Source organism: Ascaphus truei, chromosome 2 (genome assembly GCF_040206685.1).
Source record: "Ascaphus truei isolate aAscTru1 chromosome 2, aAscTru1.hap1, whole genome shotgun sequence".
Classification (NCBI taxonomy): Eukaryota; Metazoa; Chordata; class Amphibia; order Anura; family Ascaphidae; genus Ascaphus; species Ascaphus truei.
In genome coordinates, this window is record NC_134484.1 from 96,338,642 (window position 1) to 96,364,056 (window position 25,415).

General features: G+C 41.0%; 1 protein-coding gene across 2 annotated transcripts in view; it reads left to right on the forward strand.

Annotated features, from left to right (window-relative positions):
• Positions 1 to 25,415, forward strand: part of TRPA1 (transient receptor potential cation channel subfamily A member 1) — a 115,850-nt gene that overhangs the window by 22,117 nt on the left and 68,318 nt on the right. Inside the window, exons 5-12 of one of the 2 annotated variants that reach the window (XM_075583502.1) lie at positions 1,870 to 1,977; positions 3,014 to 3,122; positions 3,204 to 3,352; positions 4,907 to 5,043; positions 7,897 to 7,945; positions 13,319 to 13,418; positions 17,735 to 17,835; positions 25,209 to 25,378. In XM_075583502.1, the coding sequence (XP_075439617.1) occupies positions 1,870 to 1,977; positions 3,014 to 3,122; positions 3,204 to 3,352; positions 4,907 to 5,043; positions 7,897 to 7,945; positions 13,319 to 13,418; positions 17,735 to 17,835; positions 25,209 to 25,378 (923 nt within the window). The remainder of the gene's footprint in view (positions 1 to 1,869; positions 1,978 to 3,013; positions 3,123 to 3,203; positions 3,353 to 4,906; positions 5,044 to 7,896; positions 7,946 to 13,318; positions 13,419 to 17,734; positions 17,836 to 25,208; positions 25,379 to 25,415) is intronic. The other variant, XM_075583509.1, reaches the window with a different exon arrangement.

Here is a 25,415-nt window from a genome sequence, read left to right on the forward strand (position 1 = left end):
TTTCCCCCCTCCCCCACTCCCCTTTCCCCCCCTCCCCCACTCCCCTTTCCCCCCTCCCCCACTCCCCTTCCCCCCCCCACTCCCGTTTCCCCCCTCCCCCACTCCCGTTCCCCCCCCCACTCCCCTTTCCCCCCCACTCCTCTTTCCCCCCCCCCACTCCCCTTTCCCCCCCACTCCCCTTTCCCCCCCACTCCCCTCCCTCCCCCACTCCCCTTTCCCCGCCCCCACTCCCCTTCACCCCCCACTCCCCTTTCCCCCCCCCCACTCTCCTTCACCCACCCACTCCCCTTCCCCCCCCCCACTCCCCTTTCCCCACCCCCACTCTCCTTCACCCACCCACTCCCCTTCCCCCCCCACTCCTCTTTCTCCCCCCCACTCCCCTTTCCCCCCCACTCCTCTTTCTCCCCCCCACTCCCCTTTCCCCCCCCTCCCCTTTCTTCCCCCCCTCCCCTTTCCCCCCCCCTCCCCTTCCCCACCCCTCCCCTTTCCCCCTCCCCTTCCCCACCCCTCCCCCTTCCCCACCCCTCCCCTTTCCCCCCCTCCCCTTCCCCACCCCTCCCCCTTCCCCACCCCTCCCCTTTCCCCCCCTCCCCTTTCCCCTTTCCCTCCCCTTTCCCCCTCCCTCCCCTCCCCCCCCCTTTCCCCCCCTCCCCTCCACTCCACTCCCCTTCCCCCCCCTCTCCCCCTCTCTGCTCCCTTTCCCCCCCCCCTCATCGTATTACATTTTATTCCATCTTTCTTTTCAACATTATTATCCAACCTTTACAACAAATAGTCACCTATTGTTCCACCATTTATACATAATACTACCTATTACGCAAAGTGCTTGCAGGCCCGAGTGCAGGAGCGCTCGGCAGGTACCCCGTAAGTGCACCAACAAATCCTAACATTCTCATTACACATAGTGGCAGCGCTGACCACGGGACATATGGGTTGGGCTGTGGGCACCGTGTGGGGATGTTATAATATGTTGATGTTATAGGGTTCATATGCTCTTAAGTAAAGGTGTTGGGGAAGTGTCCTGCGCGACGCCGTAGTCAGTGTCGCCTCTAGAGAGGGACACCCGTTATTCTGTGTATGGTATTTGTGTCGTATGTTCCCAAGTAAAGGTATTAGTTATTATACAAATAGGTGTGCTAGTTATTTGAATGTGTCTTGCGAGGAACAATTCCTGCTCTGCTAGGAACCATCGCAGGTGGAGGCGCTGCACCGAGTACAGGGTTACTCCTAATATAATTGCCCCAGGTTCCCCGTGGCGGAAGCTCAGCCCTCCTGTGAGCCTAACAGGTAAAGCACCACACCTGGTAACACTGTATGTTCTCTGCACCCACACTATATCTGCGATTGGGTGGGGTGGAATACCCGTTACATATGTTTAGACGATGCCTTTATTTCCAGGTTTCACTTAGCATTACAGTTCATAGTTTTCTGTTTGTTTGTGTTTAGGCAAATATAACAAGACAATGAATAGGTATAGGAATGCATATTGATACCAAAAAAACATAAAAATCCCAATCTGGCTATTCCGAGGATATTGAGCAAGCGGTTTGACAACACTTGGATTATTTGTCATATATTTTTTTGTATATCTGTTAAGCCTAGTATAGTTATGGGTTTATTACAGATTCATGTCATTTTTGCAGATTTAAACATACTGTATACAACAAAAGACAGGGGTGCCCAAAGCTACACCCAATTGACAAAACACATATGGTAATAAGTATAAAGTACAAATACTTCAATAATAATATTTTCTTGGGTATTTAGTTGAACCCTTTGGCCAAAGTGTCATAAGCCTGCATACCAACGTCAAGATATGACAGATTTAAACATATTTTGCACGCTGAATATTTTTATGTTCTTGTCCAGATGTTGATCCTTCATAGTACTACAAACATCGATTTAGAAGGGGAACTTGGGAATACACCAATAATGCAAGCATGCTATAAGGATAACCATGAAGCATTGCTACTTCTGGTAAGTAAAATCCATATCCATAATAACATAACTACGTGTCAATATGCATCCATTCAAGTGAATGTTTGTTGATGCACTGGTAACTGTGCGTTACTTCATTTCTCATCATATCAAATAGTCTTGATGTTTAGTCTTATGTGGGATCTGAATGCATCGGCTATTGAAATCAGCTGGGTGTAAATGGATGTGACGTCTACATACTTTCTTCTACATCAGGCTTTCTTACTCAATCTTAGAATGTCAAAAAGTAGAGCAAAATAAAATGTCTTTGGGAAAGGCTGCTTAAATGCAGCCAAAACCATGGGTAGCTCTAATGGCTAAATAAAAATACATTTTCTTCAATACTGTAGGGTCCATCTCAGGGTGGCCAATGCCAGTCTTCAAGAGCCACCAACAGGTCACATTTTCAGGATATCCCTGCTTCAGCACAGGTGGCTTAATCAGTGTCTCAGTCTCGGATTGAGCCACCTGTGATGAAGCAGGGATACCCTGAAAACCTGACCTGTTGGTAGCTCTTGAGGACTGGAATTTGCCACCCCTGGTCCATCTCATAACAACGTTTTAAGTTTTAGAATATACATTTGTTATTTATGTATCCGTTTAAAAAGTACTTTCTGTGCGGATATCTGCTTTTCAATCAATTGGCTTTTGATTACTTTCCTCAAAGAAGTAATTTTCTGTCTTCATGTACATCATATAGTATGTACATTTTCCTACAGAACAGGTGATAGGAATTGTTAGCTAGTAAAGCTTACGCCTCTTTAGACTTTGCTGAGTATTAGTGGCAAATAAATAACGAATCCTGCACAGAGGCGCAGAATTTGATATGTCATAAATGTGCTGACTCATTATAATTTGTGAACCATGTAAACTACACTCTCTTCATCGCAAGTGGGGACACATGGCACAAAACGTGAAGCAAATACCTTGATACATTGACGCAAAGAGAACCACGATCGAAAATTATGCAATCTGTGTCAATTTTGGTCCAGATTTGCCTTGACATCCCTCCATAGTGTTCACCTTTGTTTTTCAGGTCAATCATGGGGCGAAGCTTTGTAAAAAAAACAAACTGGGATGTTTTCCAATACATATGTGTGCATTCTCTGGGTCAACAAAATGCATGGATATTGTTTTAACGAAGGGTACGTAAGCACTGATTTTTCATTATCAATGGCTTAAAAGAGTATTTTTAGAGCCAGTTTATTCATACATTTCTTCATCAGGTACAGAGAAGGGATATTGCATCGTGGAGCACATTAATTACACAGATAATGACAGGTGCAGCCCTCTCCATGTGGCAGTTCAAAATGGAGGCTTGGAAATTGTGAAAACCTGCATTGCATATGGAGCCAAGATTGACCTCAAACAGGTAGTTAGTATTTTCCCCTATACCTTTTTTCTTATTGCATGACTTTCAGATTCCTCCATTTTCCTGCTTTCTTAGGCCACTCTACCGAAGTCCCAATAAAATACTAACAACTGTTTGGGTATAAAATGGCCACAGCATTTATTAACTTCACACAAACTTGTCAGTGAATATTTCCATAACTTAACAGTTAAAACATTCCATTTAGCCGAAAACATATCATGCTGTTGACCAGTAGATCCAATGATCGTAATTTTCTGAGGTTAGCACAAGCCCTGCCGCAAGGCTATCAGCATTGCTATTACCTTAACTATACCCATTTGTGGAGCCAAACCTGGTAAACGTCCACCAACTTCCGCTGGCAAGAAACATCCCGCATGCTGTGACAATCTTTAGAGCAGAAACATCATTAACACAAATCATAAAAGAAAGGGAAGGAGGGAACCTATTCACATTGTTGTTAAGTGGCTGACCCTTAAGGCTATTATCAGCCTTTGTCCCCCTCGCTAATCCTGCCTCCAAACCTTTGCCCAATCCCTTGCCACCTCCTGCAATATTCACGTTTTTAACCGCTTACAATATACTGGCAAGGTTCATCACTGCAGCCATGGGCCCTACTCCTTAGCATCCATGGCCCAGCTTCGTTAAGAAATGACAAATATCTGTTTTGGATAAGCACATATAGTTCTATGCAAACATTTAAACTCAGCTACAAATGATCATGACAGTACTAATTCTGAGTATTGTTAATATTGTGTGAGATTTGCTATGGTAGGACCATCTGATTTCCACATAGTGGAGATGTAAAGTTTGTAACACATATGAACCACAAAAAGTCATTTGTCCGACTACTACAAGGTGGTTCATTAGAAGTGAAGCAAGCCGGATATAATGTGTACAATGTTCCTCTCCAGGAAAGATCCTTGCTTTGCCTGTAAAGGCAAATGATATAGCAAAAGGCAAATATTTCCCACAATTTGCTTATATATACGGTATGTGATCAGACTTGGACGGTCCCCCAGGCATCCCTTGTAGCTCTGTATAAGATGTTCACTCAAGGTCCAAACATGACAATGGCTGCTGGAATGATGGAGGAATTTGCTAAACATTTGTCGTATTAGAGAAACTGATTGAATTTCCCATCACAGTCTGTCTGTGAGTCAGTCTGCATCTATGTATGCATAAGTGCATATACAGGTGTATGTATCTTTCACTGCATGCGTGAATGTGTACAGTAGGAAAGTACAGCAAAGTACATATGCACCAGCGATTGTACATGGATCATGTTTATAATATATACATGAGTGCAAGCACTATGTATAGCCTTAATGTTTTAATGGATCACGAGGAAGAAAATGTAAAGTACCATATTTATTGCACCTTTGATTTTGTTCCTTTTATCAAACTCCATTTGTGCCGTACTCCCTCAAACTATGTCTAAAAAACAGGTGTCACATCTGTAAGTATGTGACAAAAATGGTAATAAAATACCTCTTTTTATGACATTCAACAAAGGGTTTGTTTCTCAGGTATACTGTATATATGCTTGCTTTTCTGCAGAACGACAATGCCACATCTCTTCATTTTGCTGCTACACAAGGAGCAACTGAGATTGTAAAGTTTATGATTTCATCATACACTGGCGAGAAAAGGATCATTGATCTGCTAGATGGTAACAATGAAACACCACTTCACAAGTAAGAAATACAATGTTATTTTTCAGTTGACTTGAGTAAGCAATGACGTGTATATTTAAATACTAAATACAAACACAGTTCATGTTTGTTCTCAATGGATGAAAACATTTCTTAGAATTCATGGATAAAAGAAAACAAATACATTGTAGACGTATTAGAATTGCTTAATATGATTTGCTCTATATTTTCCATAACCAATAAAGTGCTACAGTCCCTTCCAGCAGTAAATTACAGTATGAGTTAAGAGGATACTCTAATTGATGAAACCAGAAAGGTTTTCAATCAGTTCATCTTAAAATTGCATGTACAGTAAAAACTGTAATGGCTCCACCAGGCATTTTGCTTTTGCATACAAAAACATTCTACATAGATGGCATGTTAGTTGTTGTTTATGTTAGTATAGTAATTTTGTAAGAGATCTAAAGTGTAGTGATTACAGATTTTTCTAATTCAGTCAGGAGTCACTGTGTATGCTCACTACAAATACAATTGTATTACTTGTGCAAAAGGGATATATCTTATTTTAACACGGTTTCAAACAAGTTCCAAACGTGTCAGTTTAGTTGAATAATATCCCTTCTTTACACTGAAATGTCTATATTTTATTGTATTTAAAAAGTAGATCTTGAACCCTAATGAAGGCACTGTTCCAAAATCTGCACATTTATGGCTTTAATTAAATATTACGTTTTGTTTGTGTTTTAATGGAATGGAGGAAAAAAAAGTTTCCAATCGTGCAACCGTTCGCTCTGTTTCTATTTATCCTCATTAATAGGAAAAGTTAATTAGAATAGAGCTGTGATTGAATGTATGGCTAATAGATTTTTGTTCTTACAGTATGTGTGATTCAGATAACTCATTGTGCTGCAAAGTAGCTTGTTCTTAAGTAAGAAGAAATGTACTTTGAATGTTTTCAAGTAAGGTACAGTAGTAACTGTGTGTTTAATATCTAAAAAAAAATGCATAAATACAAATAAAACGATGATCAATTATAACAAGTAATTAACTGTGTGGCTTTCCTCTGTGTGCTGCCATGTACAGCGTCCTGCATCTTCCTGCTGTCACTTCTTGGGATGTCATTTGTGATTATCCCATCAAGTACCAGCAGGGGGATGTGCTTTTAATATACAATTTGCATTTAGGACTGACTTTGTTTAGCAGTGATGTATCACAAGTATTAGAAGTATCTCTTCTGATAATTAACTGTAACATGCTCTACCACAAAAAAAAAAATCACCAAAGTTGCAACATGGCAGCCCCACTGTTTTTTGTTTACTGTTTCATTTCAATGTGCTTTTAAAAAGACTAAAGTAAATAGTAACATTGTTGGACTTAAGTTAGTACTTAATTATTTTTGGGGGGTTTGGGGGGGATTTAGTGTGCGCTTAAAGTATGATTGGAAAAGTCAAGTACCTACACTGGCGACACACTTTATTCGAGCTCGGCTAGTCCCACGAATTCGGGTATACCCGGGTGTATTGAGGTTTGTGACTGTTTTCTGCCCGAGTGCATTGGGTTATTTTCGAGGCAGGGATTGAAGCATTTTATTCCCGCTGGCTGCAATACTGCACAGTATATATATATATATACTGCATTACAATTCATGAATTTATGCCATCTGGTAGACACGCGAAGCATTGCAGCCTATTAAATCCTAATCATTATCATTTAACAGATCAGCCGCCCGTCAGCCAGGCATGAACCCAGGCTGGGAAGGCAAATGCAACGGGGCTGGTCAGAGGTGAGGAGCGGCGCATTCCAGGTATCTGCCAGGTACATACTGGGTATTTGCTCGAATAAAGTGTGTCGGTGCAGTAAATGACTTGGGTAAGTGTTACTGAATGAATTACATGGTTTTTTATGTATATTATCTAAATAATTCAGACTCAAAGTGACACTTTCACGTCATGATGTACAGAGATACATTTCTACATTTCAAACATTTGATAGCTAAAGTTCTCCTTCTATCAAAGCGAATGAAGCTTATGATTAAATGTGTGGGTGATTAAATATATGATAATTTTCTATTAATGCTTTATTTATTTTTCTTCTCAGTTTGTCAGTGTACCTGGTGCCGGAGAGGGGCCCAAACGAGCGGCCAATACTGGAAGTTGGGCCCGATTTCCGGCGGGGCCTAACTTCCGGGTTAAGACTGCTGGCGTGGGCTTCTCTCTTTCGCTGAGTAGAGCACTGAAAAACTCCACACCCACCTTCCCCAGGTACAGCCTGGCGAGGAGGCAGAGTGGCTGCAGATCTGCCACGAACATAAGTGCTGGAACGGTGTTCCGATGCGTACCGGCTCCACTGTAGCCCTGAAAGAGACCCTTACATGTTCTCTCCTTTTCACTGTACATTTCACTGAGGCACGGCCCTCCCATTCCTACATTACTTACACCATACAGTACATCATATTTTCACACACATCAAAGTAGTCAAACCAGGCAAAAACTTGACAATATTTTTTCACAAAGCACAAAGCACATTGGAAGACTTTTCGCAAAACGAGGGGTCCTTTATAGAATGCTGTTTTTGCTAAATGCTGGCTAAAGTCTTAAAATATAAGGATATGAGCCATTATAATCTGGTAAATATACTGTATGACACTTTCACACGTCAGAGCAATGTAAACAACTGCAAAATGGTTAAGATGGTTGCACAACTCTAGTCATAACACTGTTCCTACTGTCACATAGCAGATCATAGTAAGTAAAACCTATATAATATGCCTCTCAATAGGGTAATGTATGCCTGCCCTAATCCTTTCGTTGCCCTCTGGCAGCAAACGGCTTATATTGCATATTTCTTTGTTTTTCTCTCCATACTGATATACTCTTTATTTTTCATTTCCAACAGATCTACATTGTTTGATCATGTTGACCTGGCAGAATATTTGATTTCAATGGTAAATATTTATTTTTATTATGCTATTATAACTTGAAATGATGTAATGGCAAGCATGAACAAAATGTACTACTAAATGCATTTTTTATTATTATTAATTTCCTGCGCTCTAAGCAAAGTAAATGAACAGATAATAAAATACGGATCCATTTTATTACACAGTATGTTTTCAAGTTTATAGGATGGAGAGCTGTGTTATATTTGCATGCTTTGTCTCTGAAAGGTTGTGAAAGTTGCCATCTTTGAATATACTGTAGTATTCAGATACCTTGTTAACTTTATATCATAAACCTTGTTTGTTTTATTTTTAGAATTGATTGTATTAGAGTGGTGTGCCTGGCTAGGAAATTAAACTGTAAGAGTTTATTAGAGCATGACCGATAAAATATTGGTAATAAAAACCCGTAACTGGGAGAATTCACATGTACAGAAAGGTGGGATATGCCATAAACACACATTTGCAAATTTTCTTTGACGAACTATTAGAAGTAGATTTTGAAAGGTCCCCACGTGCATTTTCAATATTTAGTGACACGTATCAAAGGTTAAACAAGGAGCTCTAACAGTTGAGTCCACAACCAGCAAAGAGAAGAAATTGTAGGAAAGGAGGGGAGGTGGTTGTCAACATTGATTTGAAGGTTTGGAACATAAGCCACGATTGTTGCATGTGCTTGTAAAAGGTACAATGAATGATGTATGGCAACGGTTTCTTGAATTATAGTAGATTTGCTTTGATGTTTCTCTTATACACCTTAGTGTAACAAGGGAAGATGGGAATAACAGGATAGCCTTCATAAAATGACAGAATGCAGTGAGGTGACATGCAGATGCAAAGCGTAGCGATCACCATGCTAAGCAAGGGAAGAGTGTTTTGGATAACAATGATCAGAGTATGAGGAAAGGAGGAAATGTTCAGGGGGCACATTTACTAAGTGGTGCTATTCCATAAGACACCTTTTGGGGCTGGAAGGCACATGATCCATTTGTTTAAATGGGCTGTAATGTATCTTCTGGTTCTAGGACGTTTCTTATGTAATAGCAAGGCTTACAAAGTATGGGTCTAAGTATTATTTGCTTGAAAAAATGCAACTGAACGGAGACATTATATATTTGTACAAAATATGGAAAGGGTTTAAAGAGAATACATAAATGGAGAAATGGTACAAGCACAATGGGACACTATATACCATATATAATACAAATAAAAGGAAACTTTTTTTCTCACTGCACAATTAACCAATGGGATACAGTACCGATGGATATTTCTAGAAAATATCATTAATAGCTCTGAGTGGAAAATACATCTTCATGGTGAGAAAGTCTAAGAATGGATTGTATTGTAGGGAGATGGACACAAATTCAGCTTTTAAGCTTCACACCTAAATATGTCCCCCTAATGACTGAAGCAAGAAGTGGGTAATGTTGTTTGAACATCACTCCCATAAGCCTCTGGGAGTGGGAGCTGCTGTTGTTGGAAACAGAATACAAATCTTAATAAACAATTTCATGTGATCCAGTATTACCAATTATAACCTGTTTTTTATGTCAAATTCTTTGTCAAGCCTTAAACAATGTAAAGGGGACCTATAGAGAAGGAGGGAGTGGATCTTGGTTTATACACTTATCAATAAGGCAGAAAAGATGGCTGGTAATTTATAGACAGGGAATTAGCTTCAGTCAATTAGCCTTGCTACAGTAGGGATGGGGAGACTGAAGGCTGGAACTGGAATTGATACTCCCTTGCACAACAAAAACCGAACTTAGCATTCCAATTTTCTTTAGATTTGTTTCTGTGAAGAAACTGTACATGGGAGGGTTGTGGGATGGGTTAACCCCTTAATTAATTTAGTGGTTGTAACCGTTAATAAGGCATTTGCCCTTTACTTTCGGGTGGGTCACTGGGGGTAGAGTGTTTGGGTGAAGCAGTAGTTAACCCAGGGTGGGGGATTAGGCCTCTGATGAGGGTTCAGTAGGGGTTAACCCCTTCATTACGTTAGCTGTAGTAATCAGCTGAGTTAACTACTCCCACAACCCTCCCGGTAGGCCTAACCGCCCACCCTGGGGCAACCACCCCCTTTACCCATCCCCTCTACCTCCAACAAACCAGGTACTATGGTTTAACCCATTCAGCCTCTAGGGTAATGAAGCTGCTTTTATTTTATTAACATAGGATTGAAGCAGGGGGTCTCTGTAGCTGAACCACACTAATTTCAGGTCCCGGTATGGGGTACCGATATCTCCTGCAAGTTTAATTCTCCCACATCATGGAAATTTAAACGATTATGTTGTTTGGAGGTGTTCACTATAATAAAATCAAATTCCTGTTTTGTAATCCCTTTATTATTTAGCCCTCCATTTAGTATTCTAATACAATCTCCTATTGTTGGCTCAGTATCCATGATCCTATAACAGGATCTATCTGACAAGAGTTGTAAACTTTCCAAAACATACAGTACAGTAGTTTTAATATGACTACATTGCCTTCTTTGTCTGCGGGCTTCATAATGATATCAGGAGCTTCTTGCAATCCTTTCAGCACTTACTGTTAATTGCTACTTAAATTGCTATTGGACTTTATCTTTGATAAGGATTCAATGTCCCAGACAAAAATCTTAATGTTTGAACTGATGTCAAAAAGGAGAGTAAATTATGATGTTGACTTAAAATCAGTAAAAGAGACCTCTCCAGTAACTTTTTAATTATCCGCTAATTAAACAATTAGATCCTGCAAGTATTGTAAACCCTGAACATCTGCATTTCCAAATGGTGTATTTTTCAGTTTAATCTGCTGTCTGTTGGTGTGTAATGTATGTTGCAATAATTTGTATGTGAAAAGGTTGGTGTATTTAACCCATTCAAATGTATTGTGGTGGGGTTGAGGGAGAAAGAAAGTCCTCTCCGAAGAACATCAATATTCTATTTATTTAAATTAAAGTCAGAGAAATTGATTACTTGAGTATGGTTTTGGGGATTCTTATTAATTTCCGTCGTATTACCTTCCTGTCCTGGTTGTGATAGCCCCATATGTCTGTCTCTCAGACCTTCTGTTTTGTTTTTGCTATTATGGACTGCAGCTGTCAAATTAATTTAAGATTTTAGTGTTTGCTTTGCATGTTCATTTCCCATCACATATACTTGTGACATAAGTGTACTATACTTATTTACCAAAATATTTAATAGGTGTTAATGCCCATGACATAAATATTTGTTCCTAAGTGTCCTTGTGGTACATTGTAATAAAATAATATGTTCACTATAATATATTGTAATCACTGATTACTCTGTTACTTTGTTATTGTGCTGTATGTGTGTGTTTTAAAAAACAAAAACCTTATTAGTAATAAAGCCATTTCATCATATGATTTAACCAATTTTATAAACAATATTTATTGGGCTCTTCTGCCCCTATTGAATATACTTTGAAGCATGTCTGGAGAAGAGATCAGCCCCATTTACATTAGTGGGATTAAAGTCTTCTTCCCCACAGTGAAGCAGCTTCATGGCATATTGAATAAGGACCTTTGCAATAATGCACAGAAAAGTGTTCTGTAGCGCGCAGCATTTTGAGAAACTTTTTGCTGGTGTCTACTTAAAAGCTTGATATTGATGGCTCGCATCTGACACAAATCATTTCCCGCCTCAAAACTGATTTATTAAAATTCTCATAGAGACAAACATAGGGTTCCCACCTGTATCAAGGTGAAGGATCGACTCAGTGAGGAAAGACACTGACTTTGTAACACCCCCGTCACTGAGTTTGAAGCAGGGGAACCTGACTTATTGTGAGCTTAGTTATCTCCCTGTGCCTCAGGCACCAAAAACATAGATTGTACGCTCATCTAGGCAGGGACTGTGTCTAACAATCATATGTGCTGCATACTGCACGCTGTACTGTAAATGTGAAGCGCTTTGTGGTTATTAAGTCAAAATGTCTTTGATGCATACTGCACGGGGGCACATTTTTCGCCCCAGAATTGGACCACTTCTACCTTGATACACTATGGCATGTGCAGAACATCACTTCAATTTCTAAACTTATCAAAACGGCAAAAGACTATTACGTGAATGTTAACCGCTCAGCCGAAAAATACACAAGTTTAACATATTATAAAAATTCAAAGGTGCAAAAAGGGATATATCAACATATAGAATATACCAAAGGTGTGACAGCATCAAGAAAGATCCCTTAGAAGGGATCTTTCATTTTCAAGTATGTCCTGGGCACAGAGTTATAACAATACATAGTTACATTAAAAGAATAGAGGTTGTACATTAAATTCAGACAGATAGAGTTGGAAAATTGGGTACAAGGGAAAAAAGGGCTGGTGAGTTTCAGCTTGAAATAGAAAAGCTTTAACATCACCAAACATCAGTGAGCAGCAGCAAACAGCTCACACCCTTTGGCTGCCCTTCTGGCGACACAGATGTACACTGAAGGGGTTAAAGTTGAATGCAGCTATCAATAGAAAGTTATTTATCTCCCCAAAAAGAAAAAAAAAACGCTTAGAGGGGATCTTTCGTGATGCTGTCACGCCTTTGGTGTATTCAAAACGGCAAAAACAGAGCATATTTATATCACAAGAATTACATATCATAAATACATTCGAATTGCTTTACATTCTGGAGAAAGAACATAGGTACACGGTTTTTCTCTGCTGGAGATACATTATAGCGCCATTTAACACACTCAAAATTGTCAAACAGCCATTAAAATAGCAGAGAATGAGTTGCATACTGAGGGCTTTCACCTTATCGTAGCTCTATTATACCTATAGTGTATGTTTGTAAGTGGTACTGCTTCTATTTCTGCAGCGTCTAGAGTGTACAGTATCTTGCCTTTGTATCCACCGTGTGATAGAAAGTATTACAGAGCAGTACTCAAACAGGCATTAAGGCTGCATATTTTATGTATTCATACAGATATATTAAAATCAATACAACAAAAAATCAATCAACCCTTAGGGCACACTTTAACACTTGGCTGGATTATATATGTAGAAAAGTTCTTACTCTATGTTTCTTCAGTAAAGAAGATGACTCACTTTGAATGCTCATTTATTTGTTTAATTTTCAGCAAATTGCATAATGTGCACATGATTTTTGTTTGCCATTTTGTTTCTTCATGCTTAGTAATCTGTCTTAATACTCGTAATACTCTTCTTTTCCCACCAAAAGTGCTTGATTGGTAATGCTATTCAATCTTTATTATTTGACTTGCAAAGTACATGGTACTTCTGTAGTGCAGTACAATACTATTAGTCCATTGGTGGCCACAGGTCATATTTCCTTTTCCATAATGAAGAGTACTTATTGGCTCCACACGCTTATCTTTTTGTTCGCACATTGTATGCTTAACGCCTTCTTTTATTTGCAGGGAGCAAATATTGATAGTCTTGATACCGAGTCGCGTACACCTCTCCTGTTAGCTACTTCCTGTTCTGCATGGAAAACTGTACATTTACTTATTGCAAAAGGTACGATCAAATACATTTCCCTCGTGCTAGGGTTAACAGTGTACTCAAAATGTATTGAACATGTATGTACTTTTTTTATGGTACCAATTCTTAAATGTCATCTTGTAAATTGTAAAGCTTTAGACCACTTTTAAAATAGCTGACAAATATAGGAAAAGTCCTCCCTTGAACCAAAATGAACCAACTGTAGTGACATCTTTAAATGATTAAATGTAGGTGACTGACACCTCTTTACAAAAACCAGGCACCTAAATGATTTTAAAAAAATCTTTAAGCTACAGTCGCGGCTGCCTTTATTCGCAAGCGGCTTTCTCCCCGGTTTTTTTTTAAACTCGGCAGAGCAAGGCTTTTTTTTTTGTTTTCCCGTGCCGCTGGCGCTTTCAATGCTAAGCGCCATTAGCGCTTATCTGTTGAAGCGGCCGCCGCGCAGGAAACCGCGTTTAAATTTAAAAAAAAGCCCCGCATTTATCCCGGCAAGCTTTAGAATAAGCTTGGCCGGGACAGTAGTTTGTAAACAAGGATAATTGAGTCATGGGAGGGCTTTGTTTTCTTCTGGCTACTCCCCTTTGTGTCACTATGTGCTGTACAGGAGTTTGCACTGGCAAAACCTCCTTTTCTGTTCCTTCATCTTTATAGGCCATCTACAGACCATGTCGTTATACGTTAAGTAAACACTTTATTAACAAGCACTCCCCAATTCAGAGACCCCATCAAAAAAAATATCTTCTTAATTTCCCAAAAACAAACAGCCAAAATGTTTTTTTTTTTTAATTCACAGGATATCTGCACAGCTGTTTGGTTTAAGTGTGGTTATTTTTATTTATTTTTAAAGACAATTACAAGTTACAGTATATTAAAAATATTTGTTTGCAACTTAACAGAAAAGGGGGTTGCCATATTTTATTTATTTATTTATTTTTATTTATTTATAAAACTGTTTTACTAGGAAGTGATACATTGAGAGTTACCTCTCGTTTTCAAGTATGTCCTGAGAACAGAGTTATAACAATACAGGCATGCCCCGCATTAACGTACATAATGGGTCCAGAGCATGTATATAAAGCAAAAATGTACTTAAAGTGAAGCACTACCTTTTTCCCACTTATCAATGCTTCGGTACAGGTAGGAAGCCGGTATTGCTGTTCAGGACGTGCTGACGGCCGCATGCGCGAGCTGCCGGTTGCCCATTGGGCGAGGGGAATCAGTGCGTCTCTACTACGGCGGTCTATAGGGCAGAATAAGTGTCCGTACTCGCGAAGTGAGCGTACGGACACAGGGGTATGGGGCTATTGAAAATATGTCCTTACTTGCGAGTGTACTTAAAGTGTGTCCTTAAACCGGGGTATGCCTGTACATGGTTACATTAAAAGAACACAGGTTGTACAGTAAATTCACAGACATTTCATCGACAGATAGACTTGGAAAATTGGGTACACGGCATAAAAGGGCTTGTGAGTTTCAGATTGAAATAGAGAAGCTTTAACATCACCAAACATCAGCGAACGGCTCACACCGTTTGGCTGCCTTTCGGCCGCGGCAAAGGCTATTCGCCTTTGGAGTGACACAGAGGTGCACTGAAGGGGTTCAGGTTGAATGCAGCTGCGAATAGAAAGTTATGTATCTGCCCAAAAAGAAAAAAAACATGGCCTTCATCCCAAAAATTACAGCCAGCACCATTTTGTAAATGAGACCCTGTCAAATAAATATTAATATTAAACACACACGAGTTGCCCATGAGTTACTGGCCACTTGAGCTACTAAGGGGGTAAGATACTTAAAAGTTGATATAATTTTATTTAATTAACCTTCCGTATTTACAGTATACTAGGTATTCTTTCTCTCCTCTTCCTCTCCAGCGTTAGTCCTATTTCAGGGTCTGGAAGGGAGTAACACCAAGACACAAATAATGTCACGTTATCTAAAGGTAACGCAGTGTTATCCTGAAAGAACCCCCCCCCCACCCCCAGAAAATGGCAGAGGGGAGGAAGAACCATGTTTAGGTAGATTTCATGGCTGGTTTAGAAAAGGTCACAATTGGAAATAAAACTCACCACAAACATGGGGGAGAGACAGATTACAAAAGCTCCTGGCACAAAAGATGTCAGATAAGACTGTTGAAATTTCTGTTGCACAATGATTTATGGGGTGCAAATAGTTTGATCATAGCAGTTACTGGCAACTATTCTATCACTGCAGTTCCGAGGCAATAGATATCTCTTTCCAGGAGGGGTGTTCTCAACGAGGGCTTGCTGCCTGAGTTTAAGCCTTTTTTAAGGTCCTTTTGTCACCTTGGCCAAATCTTGGACACATAGCTTGTTTGCCCAAAATCCAGCTAAACACTTTCACTAGACCTTGAAAAGAGGACATGACTGAGTAAAACCAGACGTCTGGTAACCCTATTAATAGTGATTGTGATTGCACCTACTGTAGCACTTGCACTAATTGAGGAACAAGGAACTACAAATCTTACTGCCTATCTAAGCACTAAATAGGTTAGGGAATACGTTAAGAAATGAGATAAGGAAGAGAGATACAGACAGTAAAACCAACCCTAAATTTCAGGTTACAATGTTTACAATTATTGCCTGGATAAACATTAAAATATATATATATATATATACCATATATATATATATATATATAAATATATATATATATATATATATACCATAATACTGAGTTAAGTTATGATGAGTAAAAAAAGTGACAAAAATCCTCCACAGGAAAGCAAATATGCAAATACAACTGTATGCTCATCTGCATGTCTTATATCCAAACGAAGGAGAGATGGAGCACAGCTGGAAACAAAATGAACTACTAGGAGTGTGGGACCCAGATAAAAAAAGTTAGTTTATTGGATCAGTGCAAAAATACAAAAATCGGAGTCCTCAGGCCACCACCACCTTGAAAAAGAGCCACCGGCTCGAAACGCGTTGGTGAGGGCCTGAGGGCTCCGTTTTTTGTATTTTTGCACTGATCCAATAAACTAACTTTTTTCATCTGGTTCCCACTCTCCTAGTAGTTCATTTTGTTTCCAGCTGTGCTCCATCTCTCCTTCGTTTGGATGTCCGGTCTCGTGGAGTAACGGCAGCACGCACCCATGGAGGAATTCCCACAAAAGACCCTACAAATGTGAGTCACTCCAACCTGTTTATTTGTACACACCTATACTTACCAAACCGATGTTTATGTCTGGTCACTAGCCAGTGAAGGTCCCACATTATTGCAGTGGGATCTTTTCCAGCTAATCGGTATCTAGTGGAAGTGGTTTATTGCAAGGGTTGGAGTATTTTGGTCTGGACTGTCTGGGACCTCCAGGGACACAATTTATATGCTTATAGTCTTGGGCTATTTAGCCAGTGGTTCATGTTGGAGCACCATACAGTTTCTTGTGACCATCTGCATGTCTTAAGCAGGTCTGCAACCCCACCTTTCACCGTTATCACCCAGCATACAGCACTTCCACTGCAGCAAGGGATTCTGGGAAATGACATGCAAATGAGCACTCAGTGCCACTTTATGCTTCAAAAACCATTTTTAACATGGTTCCCTATAGGCTTAAGCTTGCTGCATGGTCACAGCTTTGAGCACCCTAACCCTGGCTGTGCTCAAAGCTGTGACCATGCAGCAAGCTTAAGCCTATAGGGAACCATGTTAAAAATGGTTTTTGAAGCAAAAAGTGGCACTGCGTGCTCATTTGCATGTCATTTCCCAGAATCCCTTGCTGCAGTGGAAGTGCTGTATGCTGGGTGATAATGGTGAAAGGTGGGGTTGCAGACCTGCCTAAGACATGCAGATGAGCATACAGTTGTATTTGCATATATATATATATATATATATATATATATATATATATATATATATATATATATATATTTTTTTAAAGCAACCGTTCACTTAGTTTCCACAAATAATCATATCATTAGGCTTAGTTCAGTTGTGTTCTATGTGGGACAGTAGGTATAATACACATAGTTAACATTATTTCTCCAATCAACCTACTCAGAACTTACAGTATCTCACAGTTGTAAGTGGCTCAGCTGTCTCTTAATTTAATAAAATGGACCTCCAAAATTAAATGTAACCATTTTAGAGCAAAGATGTGTTTCTTTCATTGAAAATCAAGGACAAACCCAATTTTCAGGGCCTCTTAATGGGGAAGTTATTATCAAACAAGTGTTTCCTTTAATCTTATCCAACCTTGCCCTGTGCAAACTCTGGAAACCCCTCAGTTTGCAAACTGGTAACATCAACATTTCGTTATAAATATGTATTGTTCATAATTTTTTGTCTGAATGTTACCTACAATGTTTTAGGTGCCGATGTGAATCTAACAGATTACCATGGCAGGAATTTTCTGCATTTGACAGTCCTGCAGCCCGGAGGCTTGAAAAACATTAATACAGATTTCCTCCAGGTATGGAACATATATTTTTATTATTTGTAGAAGTAGTATAATTATTGTTTATTAGAGCATAAAGTGCCAACATATTCTGCAGTGGTATCGTGGGGGAACAGTAGTTACAGTACAATAACTAGAATGACCCAAATAAGAATACATGGATGTAAACCGATAAGGGCTCTGCTCGTGTGATCTTACAATCTAAAGGGAATAAGGGGCTCATTCGGAGACTGAGTATTTCTCAGGATGCAGTTTGGTCCAGCTGCACAACTTGTCCTGTTTGGGTTTGGGGTGTGTGGATTTCGGGGATTGTCAGATAGGCTTCCATAAAGAGACTTTGAAAAGTCTGAAAGCTGGGGGTTACACTGATGATGCGTAGTAGGGAATTCCAGAGGAAGGTGCAGCATTAGGGAAGTCTTGTATTGTATTGCATGTCTTTATTTATATAGCGCCAAAAGTGTACTCAGCGCTTCACAAAGAATACAGTACAGGGAATTATAATAATACAATAAGTGCAGCAAAATCAGACAATAGGATAGGAAATCCCGTCCCCGAAGAGCTTACAATCTAAGGTGTGAGGGGAACTTACAGAGACAACAGGCAAGGGAATAAGTGCTGTAGATGGCTGTGCTTGGCCACAATGGGTGGTAGGAGTGACTGGGTGTAGGACAATAGCTATGAGTGCAGGCTATTATGATGCTTGATTTGTGGGGCGAGTTTTAAGGTTAGTCAGTAATAAATGAAAAGGTTGACACCATTTGCATGGGAGGAGATGGCAGTGAGGCATGAATCAGAGCAAATGTGTATGTCTGGCTTCAGGGAGATCCCCAGCAGCAGGAAGGAGTAGATATAATTCTTGCTGCGACAGTCAGAGGAGGTTATTAGGTAGGAGCATTGGCATAGGTTTTAACATTTAATTCTAGAGGATATGGAAGCCAGTGTAGGAATTTGCATAATTGAGCTGTAGATGACAAATGATTAGGGAGGTAGATGAGTCTGTAACAGAGTTTTGAATGGGTTGGAGTGGTAATATAGTCATTAGTAGAATTCAAAATAGACGGGTACAATAGTTGAGAAGTGATATGAAGATTTAAAGAAGGTGCCTGCTGGCGAGGAGATCCGAGCTGACCTTTAAAGATGGTGCCTGCCATGAGGAGATCCAAGCTGACCTTTAAAGATGGTGCCTGCCGTGAGGAGAACCAAGCTGACCTTTAAAGATGGTGCCTGCCGCGAGGAGATCCAAGCTGACCTTTAAAGATGGTGGCTGACAGGGAGCGGACCTTTAAAGATGGCAGTGGCCAACGTGGAGATCAGAGCAGGCCTTTAAAGATGGTAGTTGTCAGCGAGGAGATCTAAGCTGACATTTAAAATGGCGGCCGGTCTATAAAGATGCGGCTGTGAGGAGATCCAATCGGTGGCGACAAGTTCAACGGTTTGGTGCCCTGCGGTGAATAGTTTTGGTATCGACTTGCATTGCGGCAGAACGCCGGCAGCGATTTGGACCGTGGGAAACATCCTAGACCGTTTCTTATTGTTCTATTAACTAAACTTGGTGAATTATATGAAAGTGCCCTAAATGGTTAAATTAATGAAGCAGAATGTTTTTTTGTGATTTAGTGCAATTAAAAACTGGCAGAAGCCAGTAACAACAGTCCCTTATTATAAAGGAAAACTGTGAGTGCACAATTTCCTTAATGAAAAATAATAATACATACACATATTTCTCATATTGTTGTTAGCCATAGACAGTCACCAACTCTTCAGTGGTGAGTGAAGTTTAGACTGACACGGAGGTGTATTATACCTTTTTGCTCATTGGAAAACTGGTAAGGAGCTCAGAACCTGAAAGGAGGGGCCAGACACCTGCAAATAACTATTCAGGAAAACAGAACAAGGTGAACTGAGACCTACCCCTATAATTGGATCTGTTAGTAACACTATAATTCAATACCTTTATGGAGTATGCAGCTTGGAACATAGTCACATATGCCCTTATTCTGTATGGTGTGATTGCGCAGATGACGTGCTATCCCATGAAAAGCCACATTAAAGTCAATGGAACTTTTCATGAGATAGCACGTCATCTGTGCTATCACACCTTACAGAATAAGGGCCATAGTGTTTGATGCCAATTTGTTTACCTGTATGGGGGTGGGTTATGTCAGATCCCTGAATCAAACTACTATAATGTAGTGCATCCAAAGCATTTAAGCATTCGATCTTTGTTCAAATAGAGTCCTATAGGGAAGTAATAGCATTTGTGTGTACTGGGACCTCCATAATAGGATATATTGTATTGTATTGTATGTCTTTATTTATATAGCGCCATTAATGTACATAGCGCTTCACAGTAGTAATACATGTGGTAATCGAATAAATAACAGATAATATAAATAACAGATCATGGGAATAAGTGCTTTAGACAAACATAACATTAAGGAAGAGGAGTCCCTGCCCCGAGGAGCTTACAATCTAATTGGTAGGTAGGGAGAACCTACAGAGACAGGAGGAGGGAGTTCTGGTAAGTGCGTCTGCAGGGGGCCAAGCTTTATGTATCATGTGTTCAGAATGTTCACAGTGCTATTCGTATGCTTCTTTAAGCAAGTGTGTCTTAAGGTGGGTCCTAAAGGTGGATAGAGAGGGTGCTAGTCGGGTACTGAGGGGAAGGGCATTCCAGAGGTGTGGGGCAGTCAGTGAAAAAGGTTTAAGGCGGGAGAGGGCTTTAGATACAAAGGGGGTAGAAAGAAGACATCCTTGAGCAGAACGCAAGAGTCGGGGTGGTGCATAGCGAGAAATTAGGGCTGAGATGTAAGGAGGGGCAGAAGAGTGTAAAGCTTTAAAAGTGAGGAGAAGAATGGAGTGTGAGATGCGGGATTTGATTGGAAGCCAGGAGAGTGATTTCAGGAGGGGAGATGCTGAGGCAGATCTAGGAAAGAGTAGAGCAATTCTGGCAGCAGCATTTAGGATAGATTGTAGGGGAGACAGGTGAGAGGCAGGAAGGCCGGACAGCAGGAGGTTACAGTAATCAAGACGGGAGAGAATGAGGGCCTGAGTCAGAGTTTTAGCAGTCGGGCAACAGAGGAAAGGGCGTATCTTTGTTATATTGCGGAGGAAAAAGCGACAAGTTTTAGAAATATTTTGAATGTGAGGGGCGAATGTGAGAGAGGAGTCGAGTGTGACCCCTAGGCAGCGTGCTTGGGCTACTGGGTGGATGATCGTAGTTCCAACAGTAATGTGGAAGGAGGTAGTAGGGCCAGGTTTGGTTGGAAGTATGAGGAGCTCTGTTTTAGTCATGTTGAGTTTAAGGCGACGGAGGGCCATCCAGGATGATATAGCAGAGAGACATTCAGAAACTTTGGTCTGTATAGCAGGTGTAAGGTCAGGTGTTGAAAAGTATATTTGTGTGTCGTCAGCATAGAGGTGATATTTAAACCCAAAAGATGTTATTAGGTCACCTAGAGAGAGTGTGTACAGAGAAAAGAGAAGAGATCCCAGGACAGAGCCCTGGGGTACGCCCACAGAGAGATCAATAGAGGAGGAGTAGGTGTTAGCAGAAGAGACACTGAAAGTACGATGGGAGAGGTAGGATGAGATCCAGGATAGAGCTTTGTTCCGAATACCAAGAGTATGGAGAATGTGAAGGAGAAGAGGGTGGTCCACGGTGTCAAATGCTGCAGAGAGGTCGAGTAATATGAGCAGAGTGTAATGACCTCTGTCTTTGGCAGCATGGAGGTCGTCAGTTATTTTAGTGAGGGCTGTTTCTGTGGAGTGAGCAGTGCGGAAGCCAGATTGTAGAGGGTCTAGGAGAGAATAGGTGTTGAGAAAATGGAGCAAGCGAGAGAATACTAGACGTTCAAGGAGTTTAGAGGCAAAAGGCAGGAGGGAGACAGGTCGATAGTTATAAAGACAGGTAGGGTCAAGCTTGCTGTTTTTGAGTAATGGTATGACTGTTGCATGTTTGAAGGAGGATGGAAAGGTTCCAGAGCAGAGGGAGGAGTTAAAAATGTGTGTGAGCGTAGGGATTATAGTAGGAGCAAGAGGTTTTAGGAGATGGGAGGGAATGGGGTCAAGAGGGCAAGTGGTAGAGGGAGAAGTGGCGATCAACAGCGACACATCCTCCTCTGAGACAGTGGAAAAAGAGTCAAGGAAGGCAGGAGGAGAGATAGGAAGAGGTGTAGGATGGGAAGAAGAAACAGAGGGGATGTTCTGACGTATGGATTCCACCTTTTCCTTAAAATAGTCAGCAAAGTCCTGAGCGGAGATGGAGGAAGTAGAGGCAGCTGAGGGTGGTTTGAGTAAAGTATCAAAGACAGAGAACAGTCGGCGTGGGTTAGACTTGTGCATGTTGATTAGTGCAGAAAAGTAGGCTTGTTTAGCTTGTGAGAGGGCAGAGTTGAAACAGGATAGCATAAATTTGTAGTGAAGGAAGTCTGCAAGAGTGTGCGAATTCCTCCAGAGGCGTTCAGAGGAACGAGTGGAGGAACGCAGCATGCGTGTGTGGGAATTTAGCCAGGTCTAGGGTTAGAAGGGCGAGTGCGGCAGAGAGAAAGTGGGGCATGTAGATCAAGAGAGGAGGACAAGACAGAGTTGTAGTTCCTGACCAGGTTGTCGGAGTCTGTAGCAGAGCTGAGAGAGGAGAGGGAGGAGCGTAAAGTGGACTCAAAGTCAGGTAAGTGAATAGAGCGCAGGTTTCTGCAGAACCGTGGTGTAGATGGAGGTGGAGAAGGGGAGAAGCGAGATAGAGAAAATGAGATGAGATGATGGTCAGAGAGAGGAAAAGGGGAAATGGAGAAATCGGAGAGAGAGAAGTTCTTAGTGAAAACCAGGTCTAAGTAGTGGCCATCCTTGTGGGTGCTGGCTGCAGTCCACTGTTGAAGGCCAAAAGAAGAGGTTAGAGAAAGAAAGCGGGAAGCCCAAGGGAGAGAGGGGTCATCAATGTGGCAATTGAAGTCCCCAAGGAGAACAGGGGAGTCTGAGGAGAGGAAGAAAGAGAGCCAGGATTCAAAGTGAGAGAGAAAGGCAGAAGGGGGATGAGTAGAGGTAGGTGGGCGATAGATGACCGCCAAATGAACAGGGAGAGGAGAGAAAATCTGGACAGTGTGAGCCTCAAAGGAGGGAAAAGCAAGAGAGGGAGGAATAGGAAGGGTTCGGTAACGGCAGAGAGAGGAGAGCAGGAGCCCCACGCCTCCACCCCTGCCATCAGTGCGCGGAGTGTGGGAGAAGGAAAGGCCACCGTAGGAGAGGGCAGCTTCCAGAGCAGAGTCAGACTGAGTGAGCCAGGTTTCAGTTATAGCAAAGAGAAGCAGGGAGTGAGAGAGAAAGAAGTCATGCAAAGAGAGGAAGTTGTTAGAGAGGGAGAGAGCATTCCAAAGGGCACAGGAGAAAGGGAGAGAGGAGGGAGGGTGGCAGGGGATGGGTATGAGGTTGGAGGGGTTGACACCAGAAGGAGTAGAGGTTGCAGTTGGCAGGCGAGGACGAGCGCATGTAGGAATAAGGATTGGGAGAGATATCCCCAGAAGCAAGGAGGAGAAGCATGGATAGAAAAAGAATATGTGAGGAGGATTTGTAGGGGTGTGTTTTAGTGCAGGGGATATAGCTGTGTGGTGTCAGAGGACGCAGGTAAGAAAGGAGTTCATGTGAACAGAGAAGTGCTGAAGGAAGGAGAGATGGAGATATATGAATGGAGTTAGAGACATACTGAAGCTGGTAAAAAGAAGTGCATAATTTGAGAAGAAGTGAAGTCACAGCAAATATAAATGGTAAAGGCAGCATCACAGCAGTAATGATGCAGTCTGGTATTGATGATATCCTCCTTTCCAGCGTAGTTCAAATGCAGGAATCAGGGCCAGATTGGGGGTGTCCACTTCTTCCTCACTTCTTTTGAACTTCCTTTTAAATTCAGTTGTTCAGTAGTCATGCCACTTATAATGGGCCACTTCCTTTTAAACTTCAGTTGTTCAGTAGTCATGCCACTTATAATGGGCCACTTCCTTTTAAACTTCAGTTGTTCAGTAGACATGCCACTTATAATGGGCCACTTGGATAAGGGCTGCAAGCAGACTAGCTGTTCTGACTGGGTTTATATAGGCCTAAAAAGTCACCTGACAGTATGGTTCTGTCTGCTTAATTAGCACATCTGAGGCACATTCAAACAAATGGTTTTCTACACAGGGTGTTCCCTTCCTAGGTGGCAACACTTAATTTGATTAGGGGTAGACAGAAAACAGCATTCAAATATGGTTTTTACCTAGCATTGGATCACTTGCATATACTATATAACACACACAGCAAAGGCTTCCATGATGATTTAGAGATGGTTTTTACCTAGCATTGGATCACTTGCATATACTATATAACACACACAGCAAAGGCTTCAATGATGATTTAGAGATGGTTTTTACCTAGCATTGGATCACTTGCATATACTATATAATACACACAGCAAAGGCTTCAATGATGATTTAGAGATGGTTTTTACCTAGCATTGGATCACTTGCATATACTATATAATACACACAGCAAAGGCTTCAATGATGATTTAGAGATGGTTTTTACCTAGCATTGGATCACTTGCATATACTATATAATACACACAGCAAAGGCTTCAATGATGATTTAGAGATGGTTTTTACCTAGCATTGGATCACTTGCATATACTATATAATACACACAGCAAAGGCTTCAATGATGATTTAGAGATGGTTTTTACCTGAGGAGAGACGAAGGATAAGATCCATTAGGGTAAGAGTTCCTTCCTTTTAAACTTCAGTTGTTCAGTAGTCATGCCACTTATAATGGGCCACTTGGATATGCGGGCTCTTATTTTTACTTTGGCCCATGATATTTTTGGTTCATACGGAGTGTCTCAAAGTGCTGTCAGAGAACATGTTGTGCCAATGTCTGGGTAGCAAACTTTTGATGCAATTAGTGATGTTTGAATAATTAATATTCACGGGGGAACGTGGGTCAATTTTCCCAGGTAATCTAATGAGTCTCTATCAAGAGAGAGAGCACTATGCAAATTAACCAGGATTTTCTTTTTTCGGGTATATTCTTTCAACAAATCTGTCAGCCATTTTGTAAATCTCCCTATTTCTCCTACCTCTCAGGGCTGAAATCTGAGGCAGGTCCAGGGTATGTGACGAGAGGGAGGCTTCAGAAGGCATGAGATGAAGCTTAACAAGAATCCAGCTCATACACACACAGCACTAAAACTGCAGGCTAAAGTGCTGACTACTTCCAGCAGTGTGTGCATTTGCTGGGTCTCTAACCCTTTGCACACTGTGTAAAAAAGTATTTTCAACAACATGGATACATTATCTAATATAAAACCATTGAATAAGTTATATAACCTATATAATGTGAACATCCATTCATTTTTGTAACAGATGGAGAATGTAAAGCAACTTGTAAGTGCTGAGGACTCTGAGGGCTGCACTCCCCTTCATTATGCGTGCAGACAAGGCGTTCCAAACTCGGTTAATAACTTGCTTGGCCTGAATGTATCTCTCTATTCCAAAAGCAAGGATAAAAGATCAGTTTTACATTTTGCTGCTTGGTAAGTTTCCTTGGGGTTACAAAAGTGGATAGCAAAA